This window comes from Rattus rattus, chromosome 1, assembly GCF_011064425.1.
Source record: "Rattus rattus isolate New Zealand chromosome 1, Rrattus_CSIRO_v1, whole genome shotgun sequence".
In the NCBI taxonomy this organism is placed as follows: Eukaryota; Metazoa; Chordata; class Mammalia; order Rodentia; family Muridae; genus Rattus; species Rattus rattus.
This window is the reverse complement of record NC_046154.1, coordinates 92,207,530-92,232,485: the sequence shown is the minus strand read 5'-3', so window position 1 is coordinate 92,232,485 and position 24,956 is coordinate 92,207,530. Positions and strand designations below refer to the sequence as shown.

At 43.4% G+C, this 24,956-nt stretch overlaps 1 protein-coding gene across 1 annotated transcript in view; it reads left to right on the top strand.

Moving 5' to 3' along the window:
* Ugcg (UDP-glucose ceramide glucosyltransferase) overlaps positions 1-20,094 on the top strand; it is a 32,131-nt gene extending 12,037 nt beyond the window's left edge. Inside the window, exons 2-9 of the mRNA XM_032903535.1 lie at positions 5,209-5,350; positions 8,931-9,033; positions 10,281-10,382; positions 11,019-11,131; positions 13,964-14,142; positions 15,369-15,455; positions 16,258-16,447; positions 17,390-20,094. Of these exons, the coding sequence (XP_032759426.1) occupies positions 5,209-5,350; positions 8,931-9,033; positions 10,281-10,382; positions 11,019-11,131; positions 13,964-14,142; positions 15,369-15,455; positions 16,258-16,447; positions 17,390-17,560 (1,087 nt within the window). The 3' untranslated portion in view covers positions 17,561-20,094. The remainder of the gene's footprint in view (positions 1-5,208; positions 5,351-8,930; positions 9,034-10,280; positions 10,383-11,018; positions 11,132-13,963; positions 14,143-15,368; positions 15,456-16,257; positions 16,448-17,389) is intronic.
* The last annotated feature ends 4,862 nt before the right edge of the window (positions 20,095-24,956 follow it).

Genomic DNA, 24,956 nt, shown 5'->3' with positions numbered 1-24,956 from the left:
CTGCCTGCCGACCACTGAGATGCCAAGCAAGTGGTCTGTTCACACTGTTTCGAAAAATCTAACTGTGGGTTTGGTTTCTGACGCACTGGCCACAGCCTAAGGAGTTCTGTCTGTGTGTGTAAACGTGCGTCCTGGCTTTAGACGTCGTTTTGTTGACATGTCTGAGTTGTATGGGATTTGTACAATCCCCCCTTTAAGTTACAAGTCTTCGACAGCAGATAGCGTGTCTGCTCATCGTGTCTGTGTCTGAATTCAAGTACAAACGGTAACCCAGCACACACTGGGGCTCAATAAAAGAATGCTAGGCACAGTGATAAGTCCGCATGGTTTTGATTAAATGAACATATTTTAAGTACCCCACACCAAAGAGCTTTGTAAAGTCAAAACAGTGTTCTCCGAAGTGGGATTGATTGCTTCTAGGGTGCGTGTACTCCATATCGATCCCTTGGCATAGAAAGAAATACCAAGGACTGGCTAGGCAGAGAGAAACGGTAGCAGAGGAAATTATTAAGGCTCTGCAATGTGGTTTGGTTTTAATTTTGTGAGGAATTTCAGATACGTCCCCTATCAATTCTTTTTATCCATAAACCTGGAAGAGAACAATACTGCATTATCAATATAAAAAAATCTCAGGAAAAAGGAGGTGTATCAATATTCTTAAAGCAAGATATCTTAATAAAAAGGTGGAAACGAAAGTAGGGCTTTCGACTCCTAGCTTGTGCCCAAATCTAAAAGTTGCAAGGCTGTTTTATGTTTTAGTTCAGAAGGTCGCTGCTGCTGCTGCTGCTGCTGCTGCTGCTGCTGCTGCTGCTGCTGCTGCTGCTGCTGCTGACTTAATTACAGCCTTCCAGATACAGTGCATTATTAGGGGGCTGAATTTGCCTATAAATCAACACATTCACGTGAGAGATTTGAGACACTTTCTTAGCACTGGATAGGCCAATAGGAATGAATCACAGGATTTTTATCAGTTTGAGGATTCTTCAAACTAAAGTAACTACCATATGATTCGTCTCACTTCTGGGGAGATACCAGCAGACATCCAGGTCAACATGTAGTAGATACCTACAAACTCGTGTTTTTTGAGGTATATTTGCAAGAGGCAAGCTACAGAGCCTGACTAGCCATCAGCAGGTAAATGGATAAAGAAAATATGGTATATATTTTATTCAGCCTTAGAGAACAAAAAAATTGGGACATTTGCAGGAAAGTGGGTGCAACTGGAGATCATCATGTTAAGAGAAATTCGCAAGACTCAGACAAATGCCTTTTTCCCCCTTGCATAAGCAGAATCAAGATAATAGTAATAGTAATAGTAAAAATCAAATACTGTATGTGGGGGTGCAGTGAAGAGACTGCCCAGATGATCGCTCCATTGTTAGGGGGAAGGTTTTTATTATGAATAAGAGGATATCCAGAGCAGACAGAAAGAAGGCAGACTGTGCATGGCCAGAAGCAAGAGAGCACTGAGCACAGAGAATCGTGGAGCTAGTGGTCGGTCTGAGGCAGGTGGATCTGTGTCGTTATATAGAGACCAAATGGGAATCTGGAAGATGGGAAGCCTGGGCTGAGAAGAACCAGCCTTGGAGATGTGTAACAAGTGTGAGCAGAGACTGAGGGGACTGGAGGCCAGTGTGGGCTTTGAAATGTAACCACTGGTGCAAGCCCGTCTCCAGAGGCAAAGGAAATGACCCCTTTTGGGGATGGGGAGCCCATTTCACAAGTCCCTGAGGAATGCTGGCTTTTATCTAACCGCCAGAAGTCCTTCTGTAGTCCAGCCTGCGCTCATTTCTGGACACTCGGGTTTTCTGAGACCTCACAGTAATAAGGTATGAAAGCAGAACTCTAGTGGCAGAAAGGGGCATGAGAGAGAATAACGGAAGCGAGTGAAAACGGACCAATGATGAGCGGCTAGCCTTAGACCTTCTCGTCCTTTTATCTTCACCATACTCTCTTCGTGATTTCTGGGTGGGTTCTGGGCAGGGAGGTTATTCTCTCTGATTCATTTTGGGGTAGTTTCCTCAAATCCAGTGTCTAGTCCTGTCTTCCACTGCTATGTGCAGTCTTCTGTTTGATGTTTGAGCTGGTAATAGCATAGGTCAGCAGTTCTCAACCTTCCTAACGCTGTGACCTTTAATACAGCCGCTCATATTTGGTGACCCCCCTCCCCCACCCACACACATAAAATCATTTCGTTGCTACTTCATAGCTGTAATTTTGCTACTGTTATGAACCATAATGATGTAATAAACATCTGTGTTTTCTGATGGTCTGAGGTGACCCCTGTGAGAGGGTTGTTTCACACCCCACAGGCTGATAACTGCTGACATAGGAGCCTGCTTTGCGCTTGGTTCTTTTCATGTAGTCCTAGTCCATGTCTTGACAGTGTCTTATTCCTTCCCTAGGCCCAAGACCACAAAGAGGTTTTCTAGGAAAACTTTTGTCTTCTCATTCCTCATCAATGAATCTAAGATAAGTAGTGTCTCCAACTTCCTCTCAGGGCCTAGAGTGTTCTGCTTTGCCTTTCAAGAATTCCAGACACAAGGGTGTCAAAACAGATTTCCTTCTTACAGCAGGCTTATTTCCAGATTGACAGGATATAGTATCAAGTTGGAGCTCCGAGGCGAGCTTGGGCTTCTGACTGCAGTCACTGGGGAGTTTTTCCTTATTATTTACACAAAGTGTTTTCTCTCTGTGTGTATTCCTGTGTCAGTTTAAAACTCTCTCCTCTCTGACTGTCTATCTCCGTCTGTCTCTCTGTCTCTCTGTCTCTGTCTCTCTCTTTGTGTGTGTGTGTGTGTGTGTGTGTGTGTGTGTGTGTGTGTGTGTGTGTGTGTGTGTGTAGCTTTGGCTGTCCTGGAACTTGCTGTGTAGATCATGGTGGCTGGGATTAAAGGTGTGAGCCACTACAACCTGGCAAAACTCCATTTTTCTAAATCTTTTGAAGGACCAGATTGATGGCTTGGGCCTATACTCTCTACTGGTTAAAGGTTGAGGCAGGAGGATCAGGAGTTCAAGGTCAGGCTGTGCTACAGAGCACTGGGTGTTGTACTCTGGAAGAATAAGGAAGAATATGTGACCCTGGTAAGGTGCAGACTGGATGGGGTGGGCGGGAATGACAGGGACCCTCATTACTTACTTCTCATGATTTCAACCATGTTACGAGTTCAGCTAAACGGCTACCCAGACTTTCTCCTACTCCCATAATTCAGATGCCCTTTATCAGACGACATCCATCTAGTCTGCTATTTTGTTAGAAATGGGGAATTGCAGATGAACTACACTGAAAAATAAGTTGCTGGTCACATGCTTGGGTGTCATGATAATGTCAGCTCGTTACATTTTAAATTTTCTGAAAGACTTGCTTCTATTTCTCCTCTTTGCAAAGCAGTCAATAAAGCACCTAGCTGGTCAACCCACACGTGGGTGGTGGTCCGTGGTCCGTCCGGCATCTCCTAGCTCTTGCTATTGTAGATCAGAAGTTAGCTCTACTCTTTAAACTCATTGGTTTCCATTTTTTCTATTGTCAGTAACATAGTTTCTTCTACAAAGGTGTTTCTGTGGCCATAAGTGAAACAATAGGTGTTTGCTGAGCTGCACTCTGCCTTCCTCAGAGTGAGCCTGAGCTGACTGGTCTGCAGGTGGTTCCCTTACTGGTGTGCTTCCAAATGTGTATGTGACACATTTGCCGTGTTTATGGCACAGTTCTTCGAACTGCAGATGTGCTGACACTCATGGGCTTTTGCTCTTCTAGAGGAAGATCTCAGTGGTTTTCACACTCGTGGCAGGACTGCTGTCTGGCTGGAGCAGTCCTGATTCCAGGCATGTCAAAGCATGGAGACACCTGGACCCCAGGACTCCTCCTCGCAGATCCAGGAGTGCTCCCGCCTCTGGTTACTGCCGGCTGCCTGGAGACTGGCTGCTGAGACAGGAACTGCTCTGTTGTTGTAGAAGTAGGGAGGAAGAAACTCCAGCACATTCTCTGCCCTCCGTCTGGCTGGGTGTCCCTCATGAGGAGCTGTCATTAAGACACTTTCTTTTTTTTTTAATCTGAGGTTTTGTTTTTCCCTTCGACCCTCTTCTACCCTGCCAGCCCAAGCCTGTTGCCATTAGTCGTCTGTCTGCCCCGTTCTCAAAGTGCTCGTCACACTTCCTACCCTTCTGGCACATATGGCCCATATCAAGGCTTTACCTACTTTTATAGCTGTGTGGTTACTTCTTAGCAGCTTGAGAAGGAGGCAGTCATGTGTGGGCAAATGCTGTCGTTGGTTTTTGGAGGGGGGCATGTGTGTTATTGGGGGAGGGGAAATAACTCTGTATCTGCACAGGCCAGAGGTTGACTCCGGGCATCTTCTCCCATCAGTTTCAATTTTACTGAGACTGGCTCTCCTCACCCAGCCTGGAGCTCACTGGTTGACTAGACAGGCCTGCTGGTGCTACTGTATCCACATCCCAGCACTGGGATTACACACCCCACACCCAGCTTTTTACATGAGGTGATCTGAATTCAAGTCCTCATGCTTGCACAGTGAACGTGTCACCCACTGAGCCAACCCCCGGACCCGCCCCCCATTTCTTCAGTTTGAGTCTATGAGTGCCTGCCTGCGCTGTGGCCCTGTGGTTCCTAAGCTCTGAGAGCACAGCAGTGAAGCATAAACGTTCAGGGAGCATCTATGTGCTGACCAGCACCGGGACAGCCATTCTGCTTCCTTCCGGCTTGCCTAACCTGGAAGCCCGTTTGGTTTGTCTTGTCGCTGTCTTCAGGTCTCCTTGTCAGAAAGATGTCCACTTTGGAAATCCTCATCTTAGTCCTGGGGTGTTGTAGCACAGTTAGCAGAGGGTTTGCCCAGCTTCCACGTAGGAAGCCGTGGATTTGAGTCCACAAACTGTGCATAGATGTGCCTATAATCCTAATACTTAAAAGGTGGTAGGCAGCAGGAAGTTCAAGCTTATCCTTGGCTACATGAGACCCGACCTTAAAAACAAAAATCCAAAGACTGAAAGCACCTTCTCTCAGGTGCCCAGCCTGATGCTTTGGGTGTGACTTGCTTTGTTCTGCCTGCCCTCTCTCTCCTGACTCGTGCATAAGCCTTTATTAAGATTTTAACCCAACTCTGTTTAGGGATCTATCCGTGCTCTCGTGGGCTTCCTTTTGACTCCGCACCAGCACATCCTCTAGAAATGACTCGTGTTGTTTTCGTGTTTTAGCCGGTTACACCTCAACAAGAAGGCAACAGACAAACAGCCGTACAGCAAGCTCCCTGGAGTCTCTCTTCTGAAACCACTGAAGGGGGTGGACCCTAACCTAATCAACAACTTGGAGACATTCTTTGAACTGGATTATCCCAAAGTAAGTACCTCGCTGTGCCCGTGAGAGACGGGCTACCCCGCGGGTTTGCTTATTCATCTTGGGAATTTCAACACTGCAGATGAGGCAGAGGCCCTGACGCTTTATGTACATCAAAGCTGGAGCTTCTTCCAGCCATGTTCTGGAAGTGAGTGCAAGGGGAAGTCTATTTCGGGAATGAAAGAATACTTATGTTGATCACAAAAACACCCTGGCCTTTCCCTTGGAATCGCACTCGTCTCTGATGTGCAGCCCCGCCCTTAGAGTCCCGCATGTCTCTGATGTGCAGAGTAGTCTCACATTTTGATTCCTCTGCTTCGTCCCATCTCAAAGCTCGGAGACCTAGTTCTGTGGGTCTTTTTATATCACATCCCTGTGTGTTTTCATTGGTGGAGGAGAAAATCGTGTTGATCTTTAGTACGAAAGATATGCCAGAGACAGTGTCTAGTCTTTCATGGTGTAGTTTAGTTTCTGAACTAGAGAGCCAGAGAAATCTGTCTGGTTCCTGTATCTAAGGGAACTTTTATTCAGACAGTATTGTATTTTAAAAACATTAACACAGTTGGTAAATGTCGCACAAAACCATCTAGTTCTTGAGTAGAGAAAACAAATATTCAAAATTGCCCTTTAAAGCTTTGAATTCAGAGGCATTTTCTTTAAAATCCTCCTTTCTCTCAGAAGTTACACAAGCGAATTAACAAATGAACTTGTCACTCGCCCTGGGCCAGCAACTGTTCTAGGAACTAGAAGTCTAAGTCCACTTTGTTACAGGCTGTATATTCTATTGTAATTCAAATATGGTATTTCTATAAAACCTGGTGTGTAAAGTAGTTCTTTATAAATAGTAGCTTAAAATACTTGTACTTGAAGGGTTGAATGTACCCCAGTAGGGCACATGCCTGGCATGCATGAAACTCTGGGATCCATCCATCACCAGGCTGCATAGAGACAGGTCTGAACCCACAGTCCCTGGTACATAGGGAATTTGAGGCCAGTATTGGTTCCATGAAGCAGGGAGTGGTGGTGGTGGAGGTATTTTTGCTTGATAGGCAGTATTATTATTTCATATATTAAAGCTAATTAAGTCATTTCATGACTTAGGGCATAGCCTGGTAGTAAGAGTGTATGCTTGGTATGTATGAGTTCCTGGCTTCAGCTCCCAGAACCCCCCTGGCCATCTGTTCCGAATGGCATTTTGTCCTCTTTACTATAAAGTTTGCCTTCCTAATGTCTCCAGGTCTGAATCAGTGAGGAGACGTTCTCACACGACTTTAAATTGTTATTAATGCATCTAAATTTACTCAAATACAAAGGGTAGCATTCCATGTACTGCAGTTTCAAGTGTTAAGTTCTTAAATATCCAAGGACTAAGTATTCTTAATTTGGAGAGGTTTATTTGTAGTCCCCCATCTTGCCTTTCGCCTTTGGACTTTTCCGCAGTCTGAAAAGCGCAGACGAAAGTGATTGCAGTTGCTGGGCTGCCTTCTCCCTCCCGAGCTTGCAGTCCAGCTTGCTCAGTTACAGGGCTTCACTAGCTATTCCATCTCCTGGAGACTTAGGAAATCAGTCTTTCTAAAAATATCGTAAAGGAATATATTTTCAGTATGTACTGTATTTTTAACATGTATACGACTAGTCTTTTAGAATATAAAAAATACCCCAAAAGTCATTCTATGTATTAGCTAGGCGAGCTTTTAACCAGTTATAACGGGAGGAATTTGACTGTCGCAGGGCAGAGATTCCTAGTGAATAAAATGGTTTCATCCCACCACAGTCATGAGCTGATACCTCATTATAATGTGGTTCTTTCTTCAGTTTGCTACGATTTTTTTTTTTTAAAGCCTGTCTTAAGTATCTGCTCCTGGATAATGTGAACTGGGTTTTTTTTTTTTTTTTTTTTTTTTTTTTGCAGCATAGCTTATTAAGTCATTTTTGTTTGTAATCTTGGAATTAAGTTTGAAAGGTATAATCACGATTGGAAACTTGCAAGCCTTGTGATGAAGTAAAGATGAGCTCTCCTATGGAACTAGAGAGACAATTCATTCGTTAAGAGAGCACACTGCTCTTGCAGAACACCTGGGCTTAATTCCTGGTACCGGCATCACTCTGGAAAACCAGTTTTATAAAGTTCTGCCTTGGTTGGGGAGGAAGCCCCAATAAGCCACCCATGTCTTGCAGCATCCTAGTGCTCAGAAGCACTTTCCCCCGCCTTGCTGTTCACACCTGTCGAGCAGTACCTATCGTAAAAGCATTACGGAATTCTCTAGGGAGCGCCTGGCTGTGTGGCTTAGTGGATGGGAAGAAAGCTAGCTGTTATTTTGCCCTTTATAAAGTTATTTAGCCTTTCTAATCGCCATTATTAAGGACACAGTCTTCCTCCACTAAGTGTTCTGAGACATCAGGACTGCTCGTAGGCTCAGCCCTCTGGGAAGTTTCATGGGTGTGGTAGGATTGGCACCCTTTGCTCTCTCAGACTTTTATCTGGTCTCATGAGGCCAGATGACTGTATGATTGGCTGAACCCTTCCTGAGGAGCAGTTTTGATCAGTCATCACTGAAGCGGATACTGGATGGAATACTAAGTGGTAGGGATCATGAGAAAATGCTCCTCGTTTTCACCGTCTGCTTAATTATTAGTAAGCCTTTTTTCTTTAATTAAAAAAATAAAATCCCCACCTTGTTGACAAAACCTTTCTTGACTTCAGTCCTGGTTCTCTTGTGTTCAACCACAGATTTCTTTTCTGCCAGTATTTTGGTGAGGTAAGATGCATGCTGAAGGCATTATGAGTATTTTGTTTCTGCTTTTTGCTTTTATGTACTTATCAGTAGAAGTAAGCAGAATGGGCTTTTCCATGGCTTGAGTCAGTCCCTGTGATTTAAGCACCTCGGAAGGTACTGTAAGGACGGTTTTGGCAGGGCCATTGAAGCTTTCAGAAATGCCTTTCTAACTAAACATAGCGTTGAGCAAAATGAAATTCTGGATGTCCTCATACTTAGTGAGGTCAGCGAAGCATGCTTTTCATGGTAGTAAATGTTCGGTCAAATGTTATTTTATTTAAAAAGTTTTAAACAGTAAAATAGAATTAAAAAAAGGAAAGAAACGTAATCACACTTTGTCCCTTATGGGCTCTCTTTACGTTTGTGGCACTTTCATGAGGCCAGGCGGGGCTCCAGGACAGCTTCTGGAGAAGGAGTGTGCTTGGGTTTACTCCTTTTCAATATTGCCTTTTGCACTCCTGCACATCTTGTAAGCTTTGAGTGCATGTTAAGTGGTGCAGGTTGTGAACAAACTTGATATGCAGGTTGTCTCTGGGACAGAGCCTGTCAGAGAATGACAGTTGTCCACCTCAGGCACTCCAGGCGCTTTCTGCTGCTGGCAGACAGGTCTTTGGCCTGGAGAAGCTGTCCCCGCCCAAGCAACACTCGTCACAAGCAGCTGGGTCCCTTAGGATTCCTCCCTAAGCTCTTAACTTTATGTACACAATCCTCTTTTTTCCTTTCATCTAGTTTTTGATCCCTCTAGAAATGCTAGCAGTGTGTGCTTCTAAGAGTGTTCTTAATGTTAAATATCTTCTTTTGATTAGTATGAAGTACTCCTTTGTGTACAAGATCACGATGATCCAGCCATTGATGTATGTAAGAAACTGCTTGGAAAATACCCAAACGTTGATGCTAGATTATTTATAGGTAAGTAAAAAACCTACATTGGCCATTTTACTTTGGTAGTTTTAAATATCAGTAAATCTTGCCTTAAACTCTAGATTAGAGTACAAGTCACTCAGTAAAGTCTCAGTGTTGAGCTTGGGTTCCATCTTATAGAGTATGTTTTAGTTACAATCAGATTCTTGGTTACTTTCACAACTTTTGTGACACTCTTGCACCAGCGCCCCGTGCAGGGCAGTGTTCCCCTCTGGTAGTTCTCTGGGTCACTTCCACGAACACTAACCGTAGGAGTAAAGGACCGAGGTAGGCGCCAGCTCGACTGCTTCATGTTCAATGAGTTATGTAGGTGGTGACTTCAAAATAGGGCCGCACCAGCAGTCTGTGGAAAGCAACCAATAGTCTTGCAGTAGCCCAGGTTGTTTTGGGGATTCCATGGGGCCCCTCTGGCCAACATTGACTAGATGTGCCTTGTTCCCTGCACTGGAGGTTCCTGCTTGGGGCTTTGTCTCTAGTTATTTGGTGATTCCTTTATATCTCTTTCATATGTTCTATCCATCTGCAGAAGTTTCTACTATATTAGGTTTCCATACAGCCCTTCGAATGGCCCTGAGTTTTAGCTGCCCCTCCCTTTGGTTCCCGTATCGGTTTTGTTTCTAAAGTGTTTTTAATGGTAGCCTTTTCTCTGTATAAAAGTGGGGGTAGCGTATGTTTTACTCTGATAAGTCAATTTCTCCTATTGTTGTAACTACTGTAACTTCAAAATGAGTCCTGTGGACTCTTTTATTGGTTTTGTTTACGTTTATTCCCTACCACTAAATAAATGTGTTTATAATATTATGTAGCATGACACTTTAAATATACATATATATATATGTATATATATATATATACACACATATATATATTATGAAATGGTTAAATCAAATTAATTAACATGCATACTTACCACTGATTTGTGATGAGGGATCTCAGCACTTTGCAGGTATTCAGCACATGGCTGTTATGATATCGTTGTGTTGTACAATTATCATTAGATATTAGTTCATCATGTTAATGGAAGAAATTGCAAATTAGAAACCAGACTAGATTGTTAAAGAAATTAAAAATTCTCCTTTTATGAATGAGTACTTTTTACAGTGATTACTATGAGTGATAGGTAATGTTTAAATTATGAAATACGGCACAACTCTGTTTCTCTCTCCATGTATCTTTATAGTATCATGTATTTTGAGCTCAATGAATGTCTTACTATTGTGCCTTTACATTTTTAGGTGGCAAAAAGGTTGGCATTAATCCTAAAATTAATAATTTGATGCCAGCATATGAAGTTGCAAAGTATGATCTCATATGGATTTGTGATAGCGGAATACGAGGTGAGGTTTGTCCTACTTTATCAAACTGTTCATTTGATGATAGAAAGCCAAAAACATCTTAAAAATATATTATTTATCAATCTGTGGTTTGCCCGATAATTTACTCCATCATCATGTATGTTAGGTGCACTTGATAAGATTTTAATTTTTTTAGCCTAACCTAGATGGTACATGTATTAGATACCTTTGCATTTTGAAGAGAAAATCTCAACCATTAAACATAGTGATGACCACCATCTGGCCTACAGCCCTTCTCCAGTGTAACATTTCTTCTTTGTTGGACACTTTGTACCCTTTGGGCTTCTGTAATACACTATTCTACCAAAAGAGTCAAATCAACCATGTTTCCTACAATATGTAAATTTATTAAAAAGCATTCATGTATTTAAAAAAAATTATTTAGTGGTTATAGCAAGAAATTTCTCTCCTGAGCTAAAAATGGGTAGCTTTTTAAAGTTTTATATTCTCAGAATAAGTGATTGATATTTATTAAATCCAAATGTTCAAAAGAATATATTTTATTGTAACTTAATTACAGTTCACAAAATTTAATTACATTAATGGACATTTTACTAAAATGTTCCCTCTCTCTTTTTTTTTTCCTTTCTCTGTTCTCACCTTTCCCCTAACTTGCAGTCATTCCAGACACATTAACTGACATGGTCAATCAGATGACGGAGAGAGTGGGGCTGGTCCACGGGCTGCCATACGTAGCTGACAGACAAGGCTTTGCTGCCACCTTAGAGCAGGTAAGTGCAGGGCTTACAAATCGTGCACAGCGGCTCCTCCCTCAGCTCTGCTGCCGGTGTGGGACCCTGCTGAGAGCACCCTGTTCCTAGGAGGAAGTTCTTGTGTTTCTGTGGTCACTTACTGCTGAGCTGCACACACACACACACACACACACACACACACACACACACACACACACACACACACACACACTGTGGCTGTGTATAGGGGACGGCTGGTGGCCCTGCTCAATTCTAGACATTCACTCCACACTATTGTCTTATATAATGTTCTCTTCAACTGAAAGGTATTTTTTAAAACAGTTTATACAAGTCCTATTATTTAAAAGAAAAAACCCTTGATCTCCTTTTTAAGTAACTATGTATCTTAAGAAACTTATTTTCTTTTTTGAAATTAATATACAAAGCTTTGGATTTATGGCAAAGTGAATACATAATTTTGTTTTCTTTACTCCCCTCTCCTGTCTTCCTGCCTCTACTTCTTCCACCACCCCCCACCCCCCATCTTCAATCTTTTGTTCTTTGCAAGTTCTGGGATCAAACTCAGGGACTTAGCCACGCTAAGCAAGCTTTTCTCCACTGAGCTACATCTGCAGCCCTTTCTCCTCAGGGTTGTAGTTAAGCTCTCACCATGGAGGGAAGGATAAATTGTAGCGACACAGTAGCAACGTACCGCCCCCACCCCCAAAGGAAAACCCACCTCCCCACTAATGAGGGCAGTTAGGGTTCACTTCTGTCTGACCGCGTTTGGCACTTGCGACTGGTTTTGGTTTTGCCTTCATGTTTTTCTTATGTGCCCTTCGAAAAGCATGATTGCGGCTGTGCTCGAGAAGCAGTTTGCGTATTAGTTTTGTCATTTCATAATCTTTTCCCATACTAAAGCTTCCTAAAAGTCATATCTAATTCTATACTGTTAGACAGAAAGTCTCGGCATCAGTTTTGATGCCTGTCCACTTCCTTCTTAGTACATGGTACATTTGCTGATGATTCTCATTGCCAAGATCCAAGGGTTGAAGGCACATTAGTTTCGGGACAATGGCAATTTCCTCTCTCTCTCTCTCTCTCTCTCTCTCTCTCTCTCTCTCTCTCTCTCTCTCTCTCTCTCGGTCACTGTCTCTCTCTCTTCTCTCTCTCTCTCTCTCTCTCTCTCTCTCTCTCTCTCTCTCTGTGTGTCTCTCTGTGTGTGTGTGTGTGTGTGTGTGTGTGTGTGTGTGTGTGTTTCTCTCTCTTGCTCCCCTCCCCCGTGCATGCTCGAGTGTGACTCTTATGTGTATATGCATGTTGGTGTATGTAGGAGGATGAATATGCATATGTAATGGGGGAGGTCAATGTCAGGTTTCTTTCTCAGTCACTTGCCACCTCATTTTTTGAGACATGTTTTTGAGTCTCTCGTGAACTTTGGAGCTTTTGCAGGCTGGCCTGCAAGTCCCAAGGATCCTCCAGCACCAGTTTCCTCAAAGCCTGGGATTATAGGTGCACATCACGGCCAGTGAACGCTGGGTATGTGACTCAGGTCATCATGTGACCGTCACTTTGCCAACTGAGCCATCTCTCCAGCCCATGGTCTCTTTCTTAACCCTGCCCTGGGAAATATTTCTCTTACTGGAAGAGATTGTTAGTCTTAAAATCTTGAGTATCTGGTTGGTAAAATGAACTACAGATAACTGTTTTAAAAATAAAATACTATCATGTCATTTTACCTTGAAAACATGCACACAGATGTTTGCATCAATGAAAGATACTCCCACGAATGCTTAGAATGAATGGAGATACAACCAGAAGAATCTTCCTACACGATAAGGAAACCTTCCACTGAACCCCTAGTCCACCTAGCATTGGGGCCTCGGTTAACTGCTTAAGGGTTAAGATGGGTGCTTCTGGTCTAGCAGTCACAGAGAGCCCCACTGCTTCAGTGGCATCTGAATTGGGCATAGGTAGCAGGAATCATAGTCTTAGCTGCCTTGTAAAATCCTGTTGCTCCGCTCTTTGTGAATAACTGCCATTAAGGAAGCCCGCTGCGCTGTAACTGAAGTCAATTAGAAAAGGCAGCGTACTGAGATATAAATAAGAAATAGGACTTGTGTGTAACATTTAGGATGGTGGCAGTCAGTTCTGAAGCGTTACAGAGAAGGAGCAGTAAGACATTAGGGGCTGGAGAGATGGCTCAGCATCAGGAGTGAGCACTGTTCTTGCAGAGAGGACCAGAGTTGGGTTCTCAGCACCCAAGATGGCCAGCCTACGATAAGCTATAACTGCATCTCCAGAGGACCCTCCAACCTACAGGAACTCATTCAGATGTACATAACTCCCTACAGACTTAACATGAATATACAGAATTAAAAATAATCTTAGGAAGAAATAAAATTGTCCTAAATATTGTTATCACCTGTACATGGTCTGTGTATGCATAAATGCTTGTGTACAAACACACACACACACACACACACACACACACGTACATGCCACTAAATGTTGTAAAATCTGGAGGCACTAAATTTCATTAATACTTTATAAATCAGTTAATAATTTCTCTTTTATATACAAATTCCGTTTTATTTGAGTTTATCTTTTAATCTATTCATTTTAGAAAAAAATAGTGCTTACTTTCTGGCCAGTGAATATGCTTTTCACTCTAAAGGCAAATATTTCTTGGTACTGATGATAGCTGAGTAGTCAGCCTGGGCTACAGTGATGCAGTGCTGTGCTTTTCATTCACGTTAGGACACTCAGTCATTGGTCAGTCACTCGCTCGCTCACTCAACAGAAAGCATTAGGAAAAGTTTACAAGCTTTAACGTTAAAACCAAATGGACCATGTCTGTTTCCTCCGCAGGTATATTTTGGAACTTCACACCCAAGATCCTATATCTCTGCCAATGTTACCGGCTTCAAGTGTGTGACAGGGATGTCTTGCTTGATGAGGAAGGATGTGCTAGATCAGGCAGGAGGGCTCATCGCCTTTGCTCAGTACATTGCAGAAGATTACTTCATGGCCAAAGCAATAGCGGACCGGTAAGAAAGCTAAAGTGTTTTTAGTGTCTCCCATGTTCTATGGGCGGCTTCTTTCTAGTCCAACCGTGGATTCTGCTAGTGAGTACAAAGGTCAGTGCTTTTGCCAGAGCAGAGCGTTCACATCCGATACCCATAGGTACTAATAAAGCAAACTCCTCTGTTTCCTCAAGAAGCTGTAGCTTGAAGTGGTTGACAGGAAGCTTTTGAGAGAACGAAAGTAGAAAGTTCTGTGTTTTAGAAAAGTTAAACCCCTTGGTACATACAATCATAAGTCAATAGGTGGATTCTTTTTTTAAGTACCATTTGAAACTAAACTTTCTACTTTCGTTTTTTTTTTAACTTTATAGGTATGAGTGTTTTTCCTGCATGTGTATATAACGTGTGTATGGTACCCTTGGAGGTCAGAAGAGGGAATTTGATCTCCTGGACTGGAGTTACAGATAGCTGTGATGCTACCACGTGGGTGCTGGGAACTGAACTCTCAAACTCCCGAGCCATCTCTCCAGCCCAGAACTTGGGGATTTCTTAGCACATTAGTTCATAATTTGCTAATAAGCCACCTCATCTCTTAGCATTTCTCAGGCACAGACAATTTGGGTTTAAAGGAGATCACTGCCCTGTGATTTATTTAAAAAAATTTTTTGATGAGTATATTTGAGGTGTTGCCTCATGTATTCCATATGGTGTTTATGAAGTTCACAGTCACCTAATGTCTTCTTTTTTTTCTTTTCTTTTTTTTTTTCTTTTCGGAGCTGGGGACCGAACCCAGGGCCTTGCGCTCGCTAGGCAAGCGCTCTACCGCTGAGCTAAATCCCCAACCCGCACCAATGTCTTCTACGAGACCCAGTGCCACTTGATTACTTTTCTTGTTGAATACACAGACACACAGACACACACACAGGGGGATTAGAGACAAACTATTGAGTCTAGAACTCTCTCACTGAGTATGTTAAGAATGGCTGCACTAAAGTTTCTTAAACTATAAACCTAGGGAATGTAGGTCCTTGTGGCCGGAATGTGATACCATTGAGGGTTGCCGCGGCCATTGAGAAATATCCATAGCATTGGTTTGCTCATCCTCGAGGGAGGCCTGGGCTCGTGCTGACTCCCAGCCACAGCTTACTCTTAGAGTGACTAGTGAGTGCCGGAGAACCAGTCGGGCTTGAATGTGTCCATCAGTCCATCAACATAAACATAGACCATATTATAATTATCTTCATTTTCAGAGGCTGGAAGTTTTCAATGTCTACGCAAGTTGCCATGCAAAACTCTGGTTCGTACTCAATTTCTCAGTTTCAATCCAGAATGATCAGGTAAATCAAAACACCATCATTTTATACTGTGTCAAAAAGGAGTGTGCACGTGTGCCTTGTGCTACATGATTATGTGTGTGTGAGTGTGTGTGTGTGTGTGTGTGTATGTATGTATGTGTGTATATGTATGTGTGTGTGTGTGTGTGTATGTATGTGTATATGCATTTAACCCAAGTACTTGGGGGAAAGAGGCCGGTGAATCTCTGAGTTCAAGGTCAGCCTGGTCTCGAGTTTGTTTCAGGGCAACCAGAGCTACATAATAGTCTTGTGGGGTAGCTGAGGGAGATTAATTTGCTTCCAGAAAAGTTTGTTCTGTATTGAATTGAATGCCTAAATGTGTTTTCTTTAATAACTAAATAAAAATAGAGATTCATAAAATACTGAGAAAGGAAGGCTGGGGCCGTATCTAAGTTGAAAGACTTGCTCTCCTGGCATGCAGTCAGGCCTGGATGTCACCACCCACCCACCCCCGCACGGCATACGCTGGGTGTGGTGTCACCAACCAGTAATCCCAACATTGGGAAAATGAAGCAGAGGATCAGGAACTGAAAGTCATTTCCCTACCTAAGGACTTTGAGGCCAACCTGGGCTACATGAGAGAGTATAATAAATAAATAAAATAAAAACTGTTTCAAAGAGGGTGTTTTTTCGATGTCGAGGTTGTAAGTTGACCGTGTGTGGGAGTGGTCAGCAGGGGTTCAGGATGGTGTTGGTGTGGGTGTTTGGTGAGGGTTGGTTGGTTAGTTTTGTAAGCAGGCCGTTGTCTTAAAAATCCTTTTTGTTTGCTTGTTTCTTTCTTCAGGTGGACCAAATTGAGGATTAACATGCTTCCTGCCACAATAATTTGTGAGCCAATTTCAGAATGCTTTGTTGCCAGTTTAATTATCGGGTGGGCAGCCCACCACGTGTTCCGATGGGATATCATGGTTTTCTTCATGTGTCACTGCCTGGCATGGTTTATATTTGACTACATTCAACTCAGGGGTGTCCAGGTATGTGAGTACACAAGAAAGGGTGTCCATAATCTGGTGAGGGACCAGAACTATTTCAGTTTAGAAAAGGCCGAAGAGAGACAGAGGACGTCTTCAGCTTCACATCGAAGAGTAGAATGTAGATAGAAAACTAAACAAGTCCGGGTCTCACAGTTAGTTCAGAAAAATGATATGAAGGAAATAAATGCTCAAGCCGAGACTGCAGCTGTTTTCACACTGCCTTTGCTAAGGATGGCAAGGCAGTTAAGTCACCCAGGGAGACACCTTTGATTTCAATGGTGCCAAGAGTGGGGTCCCCAGAGCTCGTAGACTCCCCCCTTGGCTCCCCCACTCCCTCCCGCCCCGTGTGTGTGAGTGTTTTGTGTGTGTGTGTGTGTGTGTGTGTGTGGTCTGTGTGTGTGAATGTGTGTGTGTGTGTGTGTGGGGGTCTGTGTGTGTGTGAATGTGTATGAGTGTGTGTGTGGTATGCGTATGTTATGTGTGAGTGTGTGTGTGAGTGAGTGTGTGAGTTGTGTGTGTGTGTTGTGTGTGAGTGTTTTGTGTGTGTGTTGTGTGTGAGTGTTTTGTGTGTGTATTGTGTGTGAGTGTTTTGTGTGTGTGTGTTGTGTGTGAGTGTTTTGTGTGTGTGTGTTGTGTGTGAATGTTTTGTGTGTGTGTGTTGTGTGCGGGTGTGTGTGTTTGTGTGAGTTGTGTGTGTGTGTTGTATGTGTGTTGTGTGTGTGTGTTTTGTGTGTGTTGTGTGTGGTGTGTGTATGTGTGTGTGTGTGTGTGTGTGTGTGTGTGGTGTTCGTTTTGTGCTTGCTTTCCTCCCTCCTACCAGGTGGGGTCTGGGGCTTGAACTTGGGTCCTCAGGCTTCCTTGTGGAGCCATCTCACCTGAGAATTTCGTTCTTGGACTGTACATCTGATGGGAAGTCAATCAACTTTTACTTTTAATTCTCAGGGTGGCACACTGTGTTTTTCAAAACTTGATTATGCTGTGGCTTGGTTCATCCGCGAATCCATGACAATATACATTTTCTTGTCGGCACTGTGGGACCCTACTATAAGCTGGAGAGCCGGTCGCTACAGGTTGCGCTGTGGAGGGACGGCCGAGGAGATCCTGGATGTGTAGCAAGGCCTCTGTGGCCGACTGGACAAGGATGGAATGGAAGTGTTATAGATTATGTTTATAGAGACTCTCCAGGGCCTGCCTTCAGTGGCTCACCCGTGTACGTGTGGTATCCGCTCTTTAATTTATTCGCATGGCCCTTGCATCTGTGAAAAGCAAAAAAACAAAAGCAAAACACGTCTGTAGTCTTGGCCAAATAGTGTATTTTGTGGAAGTAGAGAATCAAGACGATTGGTTCTAGGAAGTGGGGTTTTTTTGTTGTTGTTGTTTATTTTTTTAAACAAATAAATATATATATATATCAATACACACACACACACACACACACACACACACACACACACACACACACACACACACACACCCAACTGCTCTGCAGCAGACACTATGACAGTATCCTTCAGTAGGGAAAGTTTCTTACCTGAGTTACTCACTCTGAGGTCCGCACGGGCAGAACAGCAGCTCTGTGAGAGGGAAGGGGGCAGGTTCTGGCCGCCCCTGTGTGAAGGGAATGGGTTGTACAGGGAGGCGCTGACTGAGAAACTTTTTCATGCTTTATGCCTACCTCTTGTAGTTGTTGCAGAGCAAATAGAAGTTAGAAGTTGTGACATGGTAGCTAGGCCTTGCAAAAACAAATGGGAAACTTTAATAATAAAAGAGCCGAGTCTAGTATTTATATAAATCTGTGAGGTTTTTTTTGTTTTGTTTTGTTTTTTTGTTTTGTTTTTTTTGTTTTGTTTTGTTTTTTTGGTCTCATTGCAATGAACCAAAAGTGGTTGAGATTGGTTTTTAGTGGTAACCATGAATTGAAGGCATCTTTTGGACCAACTGTTGTTGGTTCTGTCTTGAACCATATTAATCACTGTGCTGTAATTAGGAGAGCTGAATCTTTCCTTCCCTGCTCCTCGCCCAGCCCGCCCCATCTTTCCTTAGCTTTTTCCATGGGGGGGGAGGGGTGATCTTATATAAGTGTAAGTGGATGTTTTATAGTTGTAAGGAAAATTCATTTCAGACACAGTTCACACAGGAGCTATTTTCTTACCCAGTATGTCTGTATTGTTAATAAGAATGTACTTTCATGATACAAGTATTTAATATCTTTTTTAAGTGAGTAAACATATTCTAGCTATTGGCAAATAAATCTCAGTAGAGAATTAGGAGAGGACAGGATGAGGTTTACTCTTCAAATCAATCAGTATCAAACTAAGTCTACTGTGTGTGTGTCAGTTGGTTGTTTTGTTTTGTTTTGTTTTTTACTATAATAGTCTATAGTCTTATTTAAATTGGATTTTTATGTTCAGTTTGTATGACGTAGACTAGGCAGCCGAGTTGTAAATGCATGCTGTACTTCCTCTCCCCATCATGCAGCTAAGCTTGCTTGTCAGCCTATGCTAACTTGTGGTGAACTGGACTTTTGTTTTAACTAAGCAGAGACGTAAGGGACAGTGCATCGGCCTTTTCCCCTGTCTTCTTTAAGCGGTGTTTGCTCATCCTTCTGAGTATGGTGGCAGGCTGTCCATCTGATGCTTGCTGTTAACCCCAGCACCATGACAGCTCGCACCCCGTGTTCCTATGGCTTCCATCTCAGCACAGCGTGTAGCCTATTAGCAATAACTTCCTACTTATAGAGAACATTTTCATCTTACTGAGCCAGTCCATTTACCTAACGACTCTACAGACAGTCTAAACTGCAATATACCTGTAAATGTGTATATACTATAAATACACACTATCCTTACATTTTTCTGGGCCAAACGGCAGTTCCTTCCCCTTCTCTTGCTCCTCCCCTCTCCCATTAATATTCATATTCATTCTCTCTCTCTCTCTCTCTCTCTCTCTCTCTCTCTCTCTTTCTCTTTCTCTTTCTCTTTCTCTCGCCTTATGATGAATTTGTTTGAAGGGCATTTTCTCCATGAGCAAAGGCTTGGATGCATATTCCAGTTTTTATTTTTTTTTCTGTGAAATGGGTAATATTACCCCCTGAGGAAAAGTTGCACAGTGAAAACCAGTCTAGTTATGACCCACTACATGTTTATTTTTTTACATTACTCTCTCACGAGCTGAGTTTTGCTGAGTGCGTTTGTCGGTTTGTTTAGTGGCGTTTGGTGGAAGCCCTTCTTTGCACTGCTGAAGTGAAATCTTGCTGACTATTTAGCTTTTTTGTTGATCCTCAGTATGGGCAAAGAAACAAAATCCAAATGGCTGGACAGACTTCTGTAAATATTTTTTAAAAAAAAAAAAACAAATGTTCTGTGTGTGTGGGTTTCGTGTGGTCGTGAAGTATTTCCTTAAAGCGAAGCCTCGAGTGTGCAGAGAGGAACTCTTTGTTTAGCAAGTTTGGAGTGAAGATAAAATGGTAAGAAATACTGTAAATGTCGAAGCGCCACACCAGAACTGTAGGAGTCCAAATTTATAATAAACTGTCTTTTTAAAAAGAAAACAATTAAGTGTCTAGAATATATCATGTTTTATTATTTAAAATCATTGTCTTAAGTTTTTTTGTTGAGAGAATAAAAATTTGAATACAATCAAAGTGAGTATCTGTGTGGTTTTGTTTACTTCCTGTCTCAGACGTGTTAACACTCATTTTCTCTCTTTTCCTTTTTCTTCTTTTGGTTTTTTGAGACAGGGTTTCTCTGTACAGCCCTGGCTGTCTTGGAACTCACTCTGTAAACCAGGCCAGCCTCAAACTCAGAGATCCACCTGCCTCTGCCTCCTGAGTACTGGGATTAAAAAACATTTTTGTTTTTGTTTTTGTTTTTTCCTTTCATCTGGGCTGCACTGGACTTAAAGTTTGGTTGCAGGTTATAATACAAGGCTGGAAAACATGAAGGATGGGCACGGCACCCACACATCTGCATTAATCATTCTGGGTGGGGCTGAATTCTGCTGTGGCTGCACTTGGAGAATTATGGCCTTTGATGACTGACCTATAGTACAGACCCAGAGTTCCCTTTGGAGCTCATTCCTGGTTGGGCTGCAGCCTGAACTCTGCCTTCTAGATTGTATCACTTCCACAGATAAGGAAGGTCAGTCAATCCTGAGGAAGGACTGGAATGGTCTTGCTGTCTGAGGTGCTAAGCTGCATCCCACACACTGTCCCAGCGGGCTTCACCCAAGCTGGAGGAGGCATTGCCAGACGTCATGTGTCCATGTTCCCCAGAGCAAGCCAGCCAGCTAGGCAAGCCTAATCAACATCCAGGTTCAGGGATAGACCTTGTCTCTCAGTACATAAATCCGTATGTTCTTGTTCTCTGGCTTGAACTGGGTTCTCTGGAAGATTCTTAGTAGTTAGAAGACAGTGCAGCAGCCTAAGATCCGATATGTACTAAGCCTTCACACAGCCTTTCCCAGCTCTGGGAGAGGCTGGCAGAGTCTAGGTGTCTGGGGGATGTTTTCATGTGGTTATGCCGTTTAGACTGTGAGTCACCAAGACATCCGTGTTAATAGCATGAATATATAATTATGTGACTTAACCAATTTAGGGGTGTCCTTCCTCGGAAGGGTTGAGGATCTGTGTACCAGCCTTCCCTGAAGAACACAACTCCCATTAATTATGTGAGCTGTCTGTCTAATCACAAATCCTGGGACTTGGTACCTCTTCTCAGGATTACATCCGACAGCCAGAGCAACAGACAACACCGTGGAGAGTCCAGTTGATCCTGCTGCAAACACCAGAGCATGGGAAGGGAGTAGGGTTAGCCAAGATGATGGACTGGGCTAAGTAGCAAGATCCTACTTTTGCACACTTGAAGTGGAAGAGATTTGAGGGCCATTTCGGTAGAGCTCATGTCTGAAGGTGCTGATCATAATAGAGGGCCAACAGAAAGCAAAGGACAGAATCTTTGGGAGCTATTTATACCTAAAGAATGAATTAAAGGATTAGCGAGATGGCTCAGCCACTGAACGCACTGGCTTCTCTTCCAGAGGACCTTCCCAGCACCCATGTAGTTTGCTCACAACCATCTTTAACTCCAATTCCTGGGAATCTGACATCCTCTCCTGGCCTCTGAAATCAGATATGCATGCAGGCAAAACAGCTTTACGTGTAAAATAATTTACAAAATTCAAGACGATAAGCTTCCAACCCTGAGGCTATGTGGACTCCTTGGTGAGCCTGGGACTGTGGTCAGCTTCCTTAAGCGATCTGAAACACAATTTATCAGTACATACAATGGTGGACACTGAGGTCCTCCCCGGGCTGACATCATTAGATACTATACAAAGTGCAGTTATGGTTCACTCCTTACTCTTTCCGAATAAGAATGAAATTCTCACAGGAGTATCTTGGAAGGAGATTTTAGAAGGACAGGCTTGGGGTACGGGGTGTCATGAACAATCAAATGGGACAAGGTCAGTGAGGTCGGGGGCAGGTACTATCCCCAGTGTGGCTGGATCCCCATGCATGGTGAGTTGCCTCACATAACGAGGGTGGGATTTCCATGTGTAACATCCTTGTGTTAGGATTTTTCCTAATACATATTTCATAAGAGAAGGAAGGGGAGTTTTCAGAGCTAAAACCTGACTCTGCCTCCTGACGATGGATACCTCTTTGCCTCTTTTGCTAGAGAAACTTGCAAAGAAAGGCAGCTCCAGGGAGCAAATCCGGCAGGGCAGAGCCACAGAAGTGAAACATCTGGGCTTAGGAGGGCGTGAAAAAGACGAAAGTCATGACACATGAATTTAGAATTTGCTGTGACACATTTTCCACCCAGAGTTCCAGCAATACTGGGTGATACCAAAGATTCTGACTTGAATTCTCAAGGAGAATTCCTTACACGCATACACACACACACACACACACACACACACACACACACACACCAGCCCTGGCCCCAATAGTGCCTCTCCCTTGTGTCACCTGCTTCTCTGAGCTTTTGTGGCTTATTGCCTACTTGGATTGCATTGACCTAATGTCAGGTTAATGTCAGGTTTTGGCTTCTTTCTGACCTCATTGTTTAAACATTGAGGTTTTTAAACGATCAGGTTTCACTTTTGCATACCCAATTGTGAGTCACTGAAATGTCACCCATTTCTTGAGAATATAGTAGCAGTATATGGCAATAATACCACAGCAGTATGGAAAACTGGAGCAGGAGGATTTCTGTCAATAGAGTAAGTTCAAGGCCAGCCTGGGCTCTACAACAAGACCGTGCCTTAATAAAACCATACAGAAATTTCCTAACCTTATCTAAATGATTTCTTTGCAAGGGCAGGGAGCTGAGACAGGGTTCTCTACATAGCCCTGTCTGTCTTGAAAGTCACTGTGTAGACCAAGCTGGCCTCGAACTCTCAGGGATGAGCTTGCCCCTGCCTCCTGAGTTACTTTACATGACTTTTCATTTTAACCATAAAAACAGGTTTTGCAACCAAACTCTTCCACACTCTCTATTTAGGGTAATGCTTCTCCAAGGCAAGATAGGATAGGAATGGAAAGGATTAATATTTGTAAGAGTGGCCCCCGAAGGTCATCTGGATCAAAAATCTTTTTCCCTCCGCAATGTGATTTCTTCCGCCCTCCTTTTTTCTCCCACTTTTGACTTTCAAGTAAGAGCCTTTTCATGTTCTCTCTGTGTCGCCACCGAACTTTGTTTGCTAGCGTTACCTGATGGGCTCCTGAGGTGTGCTGTGCTGACTGTGCAGTCTTTGCTGGAGATAAAAAAACAAAACAAAACAACAACAACAACAACAACAACAACAACAACAACAACAAACCCAGCACCTGGGCTTGGTAGCACACACCTTTAATCCCAGTGCTTGAGAGGCAGAGGCAGTCAGACTTCCGAGTTTGAGGCCAGCCTGGTCTACATAGTGAGGTCTAGGATAGCCTGGGCTATGTAGCGCAGTAGTTCTACTGCTGTAAGCCATGAACCCCTTTGAGGGTTGAACAACACTCGCACGGGGGTTGCCTAAGACACCAGAAAACAGAAATTTACATTGCTATTTATAACAGTAGAAAGTTTACAGTTATCAACTAGCAAAGAGAATAATGTTATGGTTGGGAGTCACAACGTGAGGAGCTGTGTTAGAGTCTCGGCATTGGGAAGGTTGGGAACCACTGATGTAGAGAGACCCAACCATGTCTCAAAACCAGAAAAAAAAGACAGCAACAACAAATAAGAGTTGGGCGTGGTGCACACGTCTTTAGTCTCAGCACTTGGGAGGCAGAGGCAGGTGGATCTCTGCGAGTTCGAGGCCAGCCTGGTCTACAAAGCAAGTCCAGGACAGCCAGGGCTCAGAAAGAGAAGACATGCCTCAAAAAATAACAACAAAAGAAAGAAAATAAAATAAAAAAAAGAAAGGAAAGAAACCAGCTCTCCTCTGTTCCTTAAAAGTTTGCAGATATTTATCTGTGAATATGCTGGGCCTTACACCTCCATACTTTCCTGCTTCCTTGATCGCTAGTAACTAGTTAATACTTTATCCATTTCAAAAGTCAGCCGTAACTGTCTCTTCATGAGAGGCACATGCAGCATCTCTACAGTCCTCTTTGAATATTGTCTTTTCTGGTCACAGATGCATCTGTCCTACAGGTTGGCAGTCATGTGCTCTTCGATTCTTTGGTCTGAGAGGAAAAGCACAGGCACAAGCCACAGTGTCTTTCAGTGATCGAGAACCTTGGCCCCGTAGCCCTCCCTCTTTATCTGTTTGGCTACAACTGGCTGAGTCATTCTTCAGCAATTCCATACATGATACCTCTTGCTCCCCGTCATTCTCTGTCCCTTCCATCCCCACACCCTCCCTCTCCCTCCCAAGTCCCCACCAGTCTTTCCTGTCTTTGGTGTTGACTTTGTTTTTGCTTTGTGAGCCACTGGATTTCACCAAGGCTACTTGTGCAGGCATGGATAGGACGCTATTCCGTGAAGCATGACTACCACACCAAAGAGAATGACTTCCTTTCTTACAGCAGCTTTGATAGCCAGTAGCACCCCTGGGCAAGGTAGGGCCCACAAGCGCCTCCCCCACCTATGACTTATGGTTTGTCTTATGCAAGCCTCTGTATCTGATGTGAGTTCCTGAGTGTCATGGCCAGGTCATTCCCATGAGACAGCATTCTGGCCCTCTCTTCCCTATCATTCTGCTCTTACAGTCTTTCTGCCCCGTCTCCTGGGATGTTTCTGAAGCTCAGAGGAAATGATATGGGTGCTCATTTAATATTAGCACTCAGCAGTAATTTGTCCTCAGTACCCTGACACACAGGCACGAGACTCAGCCTTAATCTCTGTTTCCTGTGAAAGAGAAGCTTCTTTGGTCAAGGTTGAAGACAGAGCTAGTCTATGGGTATAAACAAATATTTAAGAGGCAAGTTGACAATATGTCCATAGCATGACGAAAGTACTTGGTTTATCCCTAGTGGGCTATGACTTCCTCAAGCATGGGCTTTACGACTATGTCCACA